Genomic DNA, 13,416 nt, shown 5'->3' with positions numbered 1-13,416 from the left:
GGGGCTTCCCTGGTGGCACAGTGGTTGAGAGTCCGCCTGCCGATGCAGGGGACACGGGTTCGTGCCCCGGGCCGGGAAGATCCCACATGCCGCGGAGCGGCTGGGCCCGTGAGCCATGGCCGCTGAGCCTGCGCGTCCGGAGCTCATGCTCCGCAACAGGAGAGGCTGCAGCAGCGAGAGGCCCGCATACCACAAAAAAAAAAAAAAAAAAAGAAATAACTTGATGAACTGGAATAATGGAGTTAAGCAGGAAAAGGCAAAGGGATTGGTCATTGACAGCAGCTTTATAAAAATCCATTATCACTAGATTCTTGACCACAGATAGAAGAGGAAAAGGGTTGATCCTGATTAGCTGAGAAGTGAATTGTTTTAATGTTCTCATGGCTAAATGAACTTCTTCTCTCCCTTACTGTAACACAAACTGTAATAATTATTTTTTTCAAGGCATCCGTAGTCTTATTTACATTGAAATGCTGAATTTGAGTTTTCAAAGCGCGTTCATGTCTTGAAGCTGTAGAGTCATGTAGGGCTTTCCTACCGCGCTCTCACCACTGTGAGAAACCTGGCTGTAGCCTGTGTGAAGGCCCCCGCCAAGGGGGGTCCCAGGGTCCTGGAAGGAAGGAACCAGGAAGTCCGTAAAAGTCGTGGAAGGAGACACATTGGCAGGAGCAGCAGAGAAGTAAATTTAAGGACTGGGCAGAGGGTAGAACATCACCTTCATATTCACCTTCCTGTCTGACCCCAAGCCTTGTAAAATCCCCTTGAGGCCAAGCTAGGGCATACTCAGTGGGCCGGATGTAAAGCCCCCCAAAATTGGACCAGTACCATCGGAAGGAAGTGAGTGTCTGTTGAGCGTCCGCTCCAGGCACTTGGGGGAGCCAAGGGGTCCCTCCTCAGCCTTCTGAGAAACGCAGTCCGAGGTTTGTGTCTCCGACGCCAGGCCTCTCTTTTCACTTAGCTCTTCTTTGCCTCACTCTCCCTTCCCCTCCCTGCCTGATGTTTCTTGTCCTGGGAAGTGATGCAGTACCTCGCCTCCTGAAGGGAGACGCATTCCATACATACGGTGGTGAAGCCACCGTGCCCTACACTGCTGGCTTTGTGCAAAGCCTGGAAAAAGTGAGAGGTGACCCCTCGACCAAAAGGTTCAAAGGCAGCAGATGCCCAGGCAGTGCTGGAGTGTGGGCAGCCTCCCGAGGGGTGTTTGTGTGCACGTGTCCCGGTGAGGATGTGTGTGTGCGTCACCCAGGTTCGGGGGTCCTGCCACTGCCACGCGTGGGGAGCGTGGGTTCCTGTCTGCACGGAGCCTGCCTGTGTTCTCTCCCGTGTTGCTCCGTGGCTGGGCTCTGTTTATAGAGCTTCCTCATGTGCTGCTATTTATAGCCCCTTGTTTTCACCTCCCAGGCTGTGTGATGCCCCTCTTTGAATGGGGGCCACCGGCCACCAACCTAGTCTGTCTGCCACTGGCACTCCCAGCAGTCGGAGAATGTCCTGGATGGTTTGAAAGCCTTTTCCTTTGTCATTGCCCTTCGTAGCCAGTTCACTTCAGGTCACCAGATGGCAGCCACTTAGGTCTTTTCCACTCATCCTCCCTGCTCAGCATCTGCACAGCTAGCTCGGTGCAGACTGGCCTCAGTCTGGCTCTGAGCTGAGTAGTTCATAGAAAGGAAACTTCTCCAGAAGTTGACAAGAACCCCAGTCAGCCAAGACGCTTATCTTGGGGGGACCCGATCCTGCCCCAAGGGTGCTCACTGCACTATGTGTTGCTTGAGCTGGACTCCCTGTGGGTCCCCTCAGCCCCTCCCTGTGCTCTGATGCTTCTCTTTCTGTGAGGCAGCAGTGCACATCTAATCAAAACCTCAGGCCACAGCATTTTGTCTCCTCTGGTAGCACCAGCGGTAATGTGATCTTTCTCAGACTTTCCCAGATTGCAGTATGGGGAACATTCTACAAGGTGTGCCATCGTGTCTCAGGTGCTCTGAAAAACACTACTTCCAGAAAAATCCAAGCAGGACACTGCTTCCTCCTTATCTCTTAACTTTGGATTATGCTTCTGGTCAAGTCCATCCACCTACCCCCCCCCCAATAAAAAGTGTCCTGTGTAGACTAATTCCAGCTTTTAGAGTCTACTTAAATACCTGCTTTGCAGTTGCCCTTCGACAAGCCCTGAGTCATCTTTAACCCCAGTGGAGGAATTGTTATTAAGTCCGGAGAAGTCAGATCACCATTACTCATCTTCAAAGGCTTGCATGATCCCTGGTTGGAACGTTCCAGAGAGGAACTCTAGGTAATAAAACAACAAAATGGGACGGAGGGGGGAGGCGGAGTTCTGCATCCCCCTCCCCAGAACTAGGCTGTGTACGGATGCACCAGCCACCGGCGAAGAAGGGCAACCAGGAAGCAGGCTCCCCTCTCTCAGCCCCCTCCCCAGCATCTTTCCAAGGAAGCAGGTGGAAAGGCCAATTTTAGGAAAGGGAAGGATTATCGGAATCACCTGCTGCTCAGCTTATGGCCTCTGGTAGCTTAGCCAGGGCTGCTCTCCAAAGTCGGCAGCAGGAGCGCAGGGGTTACTTTCACAAGCTGTGAAAATCAAGGAAACTGAGCATCAGGAGGGAAGCTGGGGAAGCCAGGATGGGGCGGAGCTGAGGGGGGCGGAGCTGCAGGAAGGTTTCTCTTGTGCCTTCAACTTTTTTTTTTTTAGGTTCTGGAGACGATCACATTTAGATCACAGTGAGCGGTGCTGCTTGATTGGACTGTGTGTGTGTGTGTGTGTGTGTGTGTGTGTGTGTGTGTGTGTGTGTTGCTTTCTTGCTGGTTAGAAGTAAGAAAGTTTAGGGTCACCGTATAACTTAAGGTAAAGTGGTCGATCAGCTGGGAGCCCTGGTGTTGATGTCCTTAGCACCTCATCCCAGGATTTGAGAGTCTCAGATGTATGTCTTCTCTCCTATAAAAGCCATTTAAAAAAAATTTTATTTTATATTGGAGTAGGTTGATTAACAATGTTGTGCTAGTTTCAGGTGTACAGCAAAGTGGTTCAGTTATACATATACATGTGTCTATTCTTTTTCTAGTTCTTTTCCCGTTTAGGTTATTACAGAGTATTGGGCAGAGTTCCCTGTGAAGAACCAGATATTTAACTGATCAGAAGGGGATGATGCTGGAGGCCCGTGCTTTTTTTTTTTTTTTTTTAATTTTTGTTGGAGTGTAGTTGATTTAGTGAGAGCCACAAATCTGAGTTTAAGGTTGATTTTGAATGTCCAGTTTCTTATATCGTCTCTTCTCTAGCTGGAGCCTAGGTATAATTTCAGCACATTGGGTGGGGTGCACTGGGGTTTACGTGCTTTGAAATACGTTGAGGGAAATGCAAAGGAAATGAAAGGAAGTTGACCTGCTGATAGGAGAAGGACTGAGGAGTGGTGGACTCGGGTTCCTCCAGAGCCCAGAGTCCAAAAAGGCATGCAATAGGGACCTCAGAATACCTTTCTCAGACATTTTAGAGTGGCTGTGATTCATCTTCCAGAAGCCACATTCTTGAAACTTGGGGATGGAGACGGAAAGGAGAAAAGATGGGAGGACAGTTAAGTGTCACAGCCGGGCTCCTGGCAGCCTGTGAGCAGAGAGGGGCACACCCGCCCGCCGCACGTGAGGCGCACTGCCAGTGCTGAGGACTGAGAAATGCCGGGCTTGGCCGAGGCAGCGTTCAGTGGCAGCTCATTTGAGAACGAGCTCCAGGATTCAGAAGAAGAGCCTAGTCTGCACACCAGAAGTCTTGCAAGGTTCAGAAAATAGCTCAGGGAAAACCTTTTAATGCTGAGGGATAGCCCCGTCCGTGAGATTGTCTTTGAAGTGAATACAGTTCATTAACCAGGATGATGTTTTCAGGGGTGAGTGCAGAGTTAGGGAGAGCTACAAAAAGCATAATAGGCTGAAAGAATTTCCCCATGTCCTGACCCCGTTAGGTCCTATGCCTCAGAGATAACTAGTAAGAAGATGCCGTTGCGGTGAGATGGGATGGTGGAAGGATGAACATGGTGGTGACGGTGATGATGAGCTTATATAATGAGCCAGCCACTGAGCTAGCAATTTGTGTACTTTGTCTTGTTTAATCTTCAAAATGATCCTCTGAGGTATGTTTATGCCTACTTTACAGGTGGGGAAACTGAGGCACAGAAAGGGTAAGGCACTTGCCCAAAGCCACAGAGCTAGCGGTGGGGCAAGACTTTGAATGGAGGCCATGTGGCCCCATGACTTGTAACCATGCAGGAGGCTTCTTCCCTGAAGCTTAAATGAGACAAGAGGGTCAAAAGAACCCGGTCTCCAGTAGGTGCTCAGTGAGGGCTGGCTTCCTTTCTCTGTTTCCTTTCACGCCAGGTGCGCCCCTGGTGCTTAGAGGTTCTAGGCACTTGGGCAGAGGACTCTGGGCAAAAGAAAAAGTGGGGCTGCATTTTTCCTTTGACTGGCAGGTGATTCCGTGGCCGTACTAGAGGCCAGGGGAATGCACGCTCCATGACTCTCATCCGCCCTCTTCACTTTCCAGGGCTCCCTAGTCTTTGTCCCAGGATTTTAGGTGGTTCTGGTGTTTTTGCCAAAATGGTGACTCTGACATGATTTGTTCAAGGAGAACGGAAGCACCGTGAGAGCAGTGGTTGCTCTTCCGGCTAAGTCTGTGACCAGAAAGATGGTCAAGGTCTTCCAATGCGGTCTGGTTTTGTCTTTACCCATTCTTATGGGCTTTCATCTTACCTGGACTGGAGACAACACAGGCCACCCCAGGATTGCTCTGGGAATGTTGAGCATGTTGATGACGATGATGATGATGAGGGGATTGAGGGCTAACGTGTATTTTCAAAATAGCAATGCCTTTATTACTTCAGTTAAATCTCTAAATACTCTGATAAATACCATTTGTTTCCTTACTTAAGTAGCTTGTCAGGGGACACAGGCAGTAAAGGACACGCATGGGAAACACCAGAGTCTGGCTCTCAGCCACTATGCTGCAGACCACTTCCTTGCTCAAAGCCCTTTAATGGTTTTCCCAGTATCCATGGGATGAAGTCCAAAGGCATCTCATTCCTGCTAGGATTATGTGCTTTATCAAAATTACTTTTTAGTTCATGTGCACATTGTGATTTTTATCACTTCTAGGCCTGGTTTGTGCCTTTGAATCCCAACTTCGACGGCACTTCCTACAGGAAGGCTTCCCAGATAGCTTTTTTTTTTGGGTTCGGTGTCTCCATCTTTCATACCTATAGGCCCCCTGCCCTAGCACTCGCCATAGTATATTTTCATTGCCTCTTCAGTTTTCTGTCTGTCCCACTTAACTGTGGGGACCCTGTGTCCCCTTCGTCTCATACATTGGCAGGTAGTTGGTAGTTTAAGCCATTAATTGATACAATCTGTATATGGGACTGTAATAATTTTTACTGGTGAGAATTATAACCATGGTATAAATTTTAAATATTTAAGCTTTTTGGGGGGGTACCATTCTATGAGATTTGCTTGCTGTTCTAGGTGAGATCCCTAGTGACTGGTATATTAAATAGTATTATCAGAATTAAACTGAACCTGTGGTCATCTGACCATTTTGAGGAGAGTACCCTACAGCAAAATAATTGAAAAACCCTTTCCCACGATCCCCAAAACAGAGACAAACCAAAAACACCTCTCTTTTCAAGCAACCTGAAGCATCTGTCTACAAACTGCATAGTTCTACTGGTTTTTACATATGTCTGTCCGCAGAAGCTATTGGTATTTTCTTCTAGAAGTTGTGTAGTTTTAGTGCTTACATTTAGGTCTATGATCCATTTCTAATTAATTTTCCTAATGGTATGAGGTTAGGACCGAGGTTCATTGTTTTCCAAATGGATCTCTGATTGTTCTCTCTTTTCCCCCATTGTGTTGTCTGCATATTTTTTGTCAAAAAATCAGTTGACCACACACATGAGTCTGTTTCTGGACTCTATTTTGTTCCATTGATCTATATTTCTGCACTTACACCAATACCACACTGTCTTGTAGCTTTATAGGAATAATTCAGGTAAATATAAATTCTAGGCACTCTTCTAGAGTTCTAGAAAACTCATCAACTGGGCAAACTATGATAATTAGCTGCAATATCACATCATAACAGGTTTCATGCTTTTAAGATACCTGGTGGGTCCCCTGCCTCAGATGATCTGAAATCAGGCTGATAGTATGGGATGGGTAGGAATTCCTGATCTAGTTCAAACTACCTTCATAATTAAATATGGGAAGAGACAGGGGATTCTGGAACCCTGACTGCACTGGTAGTACTGACTTCAGGCACTGGTTTCAATTTTGTCTCCCATCCCACCTTTTATAAAACCTAGTAACTAGGGCCTTACACAAACCTGGATGAGAAATGGCAAAAAAATATTAGCAGGAGCTACAGAACGCCCAAGGAATCGGTCTATAACTTAATCCCATATTCCAGAGTGGACATTCATCCTACGTGAAAGACCTGACTAAAGGTTCAGAACATTTAAGTAAATGTGCTCTTAGAGACCTGAAAATGATAGGAGTAAAAAGTATATGCTGTGTATTTTGGGAAAAGTAGTTATTCTACACAAATAATGTCAGCTTTAAAAACTTGATATCCAGAGTGGTTTTTATTTTTGAAGGTATGATTTTCTAGAGTCTTTTTGGTAAGGTGTTTGTTTGAGAAAGCACAGTTTGTCCACCTTGCCCCCGGATGAGACTGTGCCAGGGGCTGCATGAACACAGCCAGAGCTCTGGGGACTCTTTCGGATGCTGGCAGCGGAAGGGGTCTTAGAGAACACCGTTCAAAGAGGGACACGGAGATTCCGTGAGCTTGCGTGAAGTCCTACCCGAAGAACTAAGATTAAAACCCAGGTGTACAAGCCCTGTGTCAGTGTGCTCACACAGGATGCATGCCTGACCCCATATACACACACATGGAGGAGTGTTGATGGTGCAGTAAGAATATTAGCTTGAACCAGAAGGAACTGCTGTCTGGGAGGTCAAAAAAGATCGAATATCAGGGATTTCCTACGGTTCCCCTCTTCTGCACAGCCTCAGATTCACGTAAGGCCACCGTGAGTTTATATGCAGCATGGGCAGTATCTGATGGTCACTGGCGTGAAAGGTTGGCTCAGGATTAATCCAGGGATGAGTGTGTATAGGAGACCATGGGATGATGAGAGAGCTCTCAGGAGATTTGCTTAGAGGAAGCTTCTGGGAACGAGGAAGGCGGCCCTCCAGAGCGGGCTGTGTGCTTCTGAGGCTGGAGCCAGATCCACGCCACTGACGACCCTTCACTCCCAACAGAGATGGTTGTGAGGATTCTGAGATGATGAGATGATGCTGTGAGCGCTGAGGTGCTGAGTAGTTTGTAACATCAGCTCTGCTGTTCTCTTGGCTGTCTTTTTCCCTTGTTGGATTAAGGACGCTTAGAAAGATGTTCCCAATTCTGACCATGAACAGCGAAGCGTGAGGAAATGCTTTTGTTTGGTCATCTGCTGTCAGGTGGTGTCAGGTTCTTAAGATCGTTTTAGGGTCTGACTAGAGATAAAAGATTATATTTAATAAATGCAAGAAAATAATATTTGAAGTCCACTTTTTAAAACTCATCTTTTTTTTTTTTTTTTTTCCCACCAAGGCATCAATAATAAGCTATTGGTCTGACTTGGCTGACTAGTCCCTTTCTTGAGGTGTGGTATCTTTCTCTCTTTCTGTCTCGCTCTCATGGTATTTTTTTCTGTATCTGTCTCCCTGTGTGTGTGTGTGTGTGTGTGTGTCTGTGTGTGTTTCTCTGTCTCTGCTTGCTCTATGTACCTATGACTATCTCTTTCTCCCTTCTCTCTCTCTATCTCTCTGTCTCTCTCTCTCTCTCTCGTTCTCTGGTGTATCCAAAATTTCTGACTCAGAGCAGAAATCTTCACAGTTGGATTCATGTGTGGTGTCTTTTCCCTTTTTGCTCTTTCAGTTCCTCCAGGAGTGATACAAAACGGAACGCGGGTTCTGAGCCGAGGCCTGTTTCCCGGAGTCCGGCCGTTGCCAATCACTCCCATTGGAATGACAGCAGCCGTGAGGTAAGGGAGAAGCTTGCTGGGCAAAGCCCACCTGAGGAGCGGGAAGGACATTGTGTGTCCCACGGGGCTACTCGAGGGGATGGAGAAGACCAGCCTCAAGTAGTAAAGACAGAAATAGTACGGGTGTTCAAAAAAGTTACAGTAGCTCCCAGGGACCCCAATCCAAGTGCCAACTACTCCTTCTTGGGCCATCAAATTATCCTGGTCTCTTTGCAGATTAAATGAAGACAGATGAAACTAAGTTGCTTTTTGCTAAAAAGGTGGGGTAAGGTGAACAGAAGGAAATGGTGGGCAAGTTAGTCATTAGATTCTAGGCTAGCTGGTCGACCTCTAGACTTAGCCCTGTCACTTCCCAGTCCTTTGACTTTGGGTGGATGTCTGACCTCTCTGGGCCTCAGTTCCCTCATCCACGAAATCCTCTAGTCCTGGGAAGGGTTGCGATGAAACTCACATGCAAAAAATCGTGTGTGAAAAGTGCTTTGGTAAGTGATGTATAAATACCAGGTGGCATCAGTCTCCTGCTTCTGAGACTCCAGTCAGTTGCCAAACCACATGAACTCTTCCTTGGGAAATTTCTTTCCTCCATCCTTCTCACCTCCTCTGCCAGCCCCAGAGTAGGGTCTGTCGCTAGCTTGGAAGCCTCACACGCACCAGTTTGAATGCCTTCCTCCTATTCCTTGCTGCTTCTCTGCCCACCCTCGCCCATCCATCAACCATCGCCAGACTGATTCCCTAAAATGTGCCTCTCCAGCTGTCTGCAAAAGCATCCTCCTTGGCTCCCACCACATCACCCTGATATCCCCCTGGTCCTCCCATCTCCTTGAGCCAAATTTGTTCTCCGCATACATCCAATGTTTGCCCATCTTATTCATACAGTTTCCTCTCTGTCAATTTCCCTCAGACTCCATATACAAAGCAGCATATCCTTCATGGCCCATCACAAAAATGATTCCTTCACAAAGCTTTTCTGCACAGGCCTCTGAGCCAACATCAGATTAATTTCTCTTTTCTTGGAACCCATAAGCCCATGCTTTGGTTGTGACCCTTTGATGAGTGACCCTATGTGTGTGTGTCCCTCTGTCCTCTGTGGTTTGCTCGCTGAGGACGGGGGCTGGGTCTCACTCACTTGGCTGATGTCTCATTGCATGTTGCACAGCTCCTTGTTTAGAAAAGGCCTGCCATGCTGAGCTGCATCCCTTCACAGCATCACCTTCCAGCTTCTTTCCTGCACTTTTGGATCAAGTTCACACCTAATGGCGATTTTGCTTTCATAGTGTTTCATGTCCCAAAGGAAACCATCCCAGGAAGTCTGTTAACTGGGCCCTGAGGGACACGTAGGGTCGAGCTCCCTGATGTGAATCAACCATGTGGAGATTCTCCACTCACTTGTGTCTTTTAATCCTCCCAGCAAACCAACTACTTTTGCCAGGATGGAAGTCCTTAATCTTCAGGGCAGGCGCTGGCATTTGGAACCTGCTAAGGAGGAAAGTTGGTAGGAATTAGAAGAGTCATAGAATGATAAAAACCACTTATCATTTCTATTAACCAGACATGGTGGTACTTTCCAAAAGTGTATGGGAAGGTTCTTTTTCTTGTACTTCTCCTATATTTTTCTTAGATATCCTGAGATCAGTAATTGAATTCATAAATGGTAAGCCTCTTCCATGAAGCCAATATATCCATGCCTTGACCTCACATTATGAGAGAGACATTCTGTTTTCCGTTCTTTCTTAAAATTGTTTCTGCCTAACCTCCTAGTTTGCCTTTTTGGTTGAGAAGACTTTGAGACCGTAGACTATTCTTACGGGGAGTAACAATCTACTTTTCTGAGCGGATGCTGGGTACAGACTTTCAGTTTGTCGTCTTCAGCATCTTTTCAGTGCCTTTGAAAGCGAACGAAGCTCTCCACGTGGCTCCAGCCATTCCCTCAGAGAAGGGAAGAGCCAGGCAGAGCGAAGGGAGGCCTGAGACCGGGCTGGCCTTCAGCAGGAGCTGCTCCTAATTTTAATTCCTAACTTTAATTATTACCCTCATGGCATATATTATTGCAAAAATTTACTGATTAGCCTCTAGAAGCATTATGTAAAATATAATTTTTTTTAACTGGTTATGTTCTGGTTAGAAGATAACATAGCACTACAGCAAAACAATGATGTCTTCTTTTTGGTAAAAGAGTTGCTACTCATCCAGTCCAGCCAGTGCCTCACCTAGGCTCCTTCCACGGTAAAAGGCCACAAAACAGGTTCAGGGCTAGACCTGTGCATCAGTCAGATCCAGTTGGGAGACAGAAGCCACACTAGGTACTCGAACAGAGAGACTTCAAAATAAAGAACCGTTAACCAGGTAGAAAGTTATTAACCAGGCAACTGGAAGGGTAACAGAGAACTCAGGGTATCACGGAGGAAACAGTTGTAGGAAGTAGCCACATCCCCTCGGGTGAGGTTGGAATGACTGCCTCTCAAAGCTGGACCTCAGAGCTCAGAGGAGGGGCTGGGGCTGGGATCCAGACCTCTTCGGAGGTACCACTGAGCTGGGCTGGAATCTCTGAGCTCAGAGGAGGGACCCGTGGCAGGACCAGAGGTATCTCTAAGGAGAAAGCTCCTCCTGCTAGGGCACGTACCTCTCAGGGAACGTGAAGAAGTTGGGTCTCCAGTATTGGAAAAATCACAAACTGGATTCAGCACCTACTATAGGAATGAACTGGTGCTGCAGAGGGGAAGAGGCATTGCTGGGGTGACGCAGGAACAGGAAGCACACAGGAAGGAGCGTGTCCCCTCTTCCTCCACCCCCTTCCCAGTCTCTCGAAGGCAGAGCCAGGAGTGCTGCAGAAATGTGGCTTGCCCCAGCCCAGCCTGCTCCAGCTTACGAAACACTACAGTAGTCTGGGGTTGGGGCTGAGTGACAGTAGCTTCATAACGCCTGTCCCCCTACAAAAGCACTCATAGTCGAAGAGTGACCTTCCTCAACATCACAGGAGGTTTAAGCAGAATCATTTCAGTGAAATGTACAACCGCAGTTTGCAGAAACTAAACAAGTTCCCATTTGCATAAATAGAGATAAAGAAAACCATTGTGCCTTAGCAGTCCATTATCCAAATACCAATTCTGCACTTTCCACCTTGGTTTAAGAGACATTAGGGAGAGGAATGTCACAGGCTCTGGAAGATCAGGGACCCTTGCTTATAATACCTTTGCCCTCTTTATGGCCCAAATAGGAGGCAGTGCGACACTTTCAGGAAAAATGAATATAAACATAGCTAGGTGGGTATTTGCGGGAGAGACTGTGTAAAACCCATTAAGAAGTGTTTGGAGGGGAGGGGGGGGATCTTGTTTTGCTTTTTCACATTCATTGCAATTGCAATTGTTTTAAATTTGGCCATTTGTCAGTTGAACCTAAATTCAACTAAGGTTATAGGGAAAACAGTCCAGCAGAGAATAGAACAACAGCAAACGTCGTCCGCCAGACCACGTGGCAGTGACCAAGGGTCCCTGGGGGTGTTCACATGTTTACAGGGGTTGCTGTCCCCATCAGTTCAGCTGGGGCTGGCAGGAGGGCCAGAAAGTCATTAGCACCCCCTGAAGACCTGTTTCCTACCCTGCTTTGTGTGACAGGTTTTCTGTGTGAGTCTAAGCAACTTCTCCTTAAGTGAAAATATTTGTCTTTCAGGGATTTTTTTTTCCTCCACTGAGTGGCAAAGGCCATGTTTGTTTGTCTTAACTCTGAAACTGTTATTGACATAGATGAAGTGTTACTTTTATTAGCTGATCATTACACAGCTTGTATTTGCTGGGTTCCTTTGCATATAATTATGATGTGTAATCTCCTTGTAAGAGTATCTGTCAATAGCATAATTGACTTTACAGTGTTGACTTTTTACTCAATAACCTCAGGGATCGGCCCATCCTTAGACATCGGAAACCTGCTTATTTTTAAATTTGCTTGGGCAGAGAGTCCTCAAGACACATTTTCCTCAAAATAACTGCTCCCACGTCTCATAGTTTTATGCCCGTGTCTTTTGCTGCTTCTCCAGTGAAATTTCTTGCAGAGAATACACTGAATGGGACAAACAGTTCTAGTCCAAGAAGAACTGTTTCTGGAACTCTTGGGAAATGGGAGCATAAGACTTCTTACATTCATAGAATTATGGGCTGCTTCCCAGGTACAGGCCGTAGCACTCTCCTGGGTCTGAGCCACCTTGTTTTCAACTCTTAAGGCTTTTTGACCCCAAGTGACCTCTCAGGTGGCAGAGAAAAATTAAATGTCCAGGGCTTGCCAGAGGATTGAGAGAGAACTGGTGGAAGGGCCATCCTTCGTATGTCAAGAGAGCCCAGAAATTGCATGCATGAACTTGGGAACCAAGTTTCCTGGGTCCATAGCCTGCAGCTGTGTGACCTTGGGCCAGGTGTGCCTGGGCTTCTCAAGAGAAAACCAGCACCTGCCTCATGAGTTATTAGGATTAACACACAGTTACATGCCTGGCGCACAGTAAACATTATACAGGTGTTCAATAAATAAATAATTAGAAAAACAAACAACCCTATTCATAAATGGGAAAGGACTTGAACAGACTTATGTCCAAAGAAGATACACAAGTAATCAATAAGCACATAGAAAAATGCTCAACATCACTAATCATTAGGGAAATGCAAATCAAAACTACAGTGAGATACCACTTAACCCCCATTAGGATGGCACTGTCAAGAAAACAGGAAATAACAAGTGTTGCCAAGGGTGTGGAAAAATTGGAACCCTTGAGCACTGTTGATAGGGTTGTAAAATGGTGAAGCCACTGTGGAAAACAGGATGGCAGTCCTCCAAAAATTAAAAATAGTAACTGACATATGATCCATCAATTCCACTCCTGGGTATATACCCAAAAGAATTGAAAGCAGGTTCTCAAAGAGATATTTGTACATCCATGTTCATAGCAGCATTATTCACACAGTAGCTAAAACGTGTAAGCAACTCAAGGGTCCATCAGCAGATGAACACACAAGCAAAATGTGGTATATATACACACAACAGAATATTCAGCCTTAAGATGGAAGGAAGTTCTGATACATGCTACAATATGGATGAACCTTGAGGACATTCATGTTGAGTGAAATAAGACACTCACAAAGACAAATACTGTATGATTCCACTTATATGAGGTACCTAGAGTAGTCCGATTCATAGAGAGAGAACGTAGAGTGGTAGTTGCCAGTAACTATGGAGAGAGGGAATGGGGAGGTAAATTGTTTAATGGGGACAGAGTTACAATTTTACAAGATGAAGGTTTCTGGAGATGAATGGTGGGGATGCCTGCACAATGTTATGAATGTATTTAATGCCACTGAACTGTATG

The 13,416-nt window shown here is 46.4% G+C and overlaps 1 protein-coding gene across 8 annotated transcripts in view; it reads left to right on the top strand.

Annotated features, from left to right (window-relative positions):
- The window catches only part of FOXN3 (forkhead box N3), a 400,895-nt gene that overhangs the window by 368,018 nt on the left and 19,461 nt on the right, over positions 1 to 13,416 (top strand). For all 8 annotated transcript variants that reach the window (XM_027120287.1, XM_027120292.1, XM_027120289.1 and 5 more), the window contains one exon: positions 7,964 to 8,069. In XM_027120287.1, the coding sequence (XP_026976088.1) occupies positions 7,964 to 8,069 (106 nt within the window). The remainder of the gene's footprint in view (positions 1 to 7,963; positions 8,070 to 13,416) is intronic.

The sequence above is a fragment of the Aethalodelphis obliquidens genome, unplaced genomic scaffold, assembly GCF_003676395.1.
Source record: "Aethalodelphis obliquidens isolate GAN/ISIS:26980383/991018 unplaced genomic scaffold, ASM367639v1 scaffold21, whole genome shotgun sequence".
Classification (NCBI taxonomy): Eukaryota; Metazoa; Chordata; class Mammalia; order Artiodactyla; family Delphinidae; genus Aethalodelphis; species Aethalodelphis obliquidens.
This window is presented reverse-complemented; position numbering and strand designations above follow the sequence as displayed.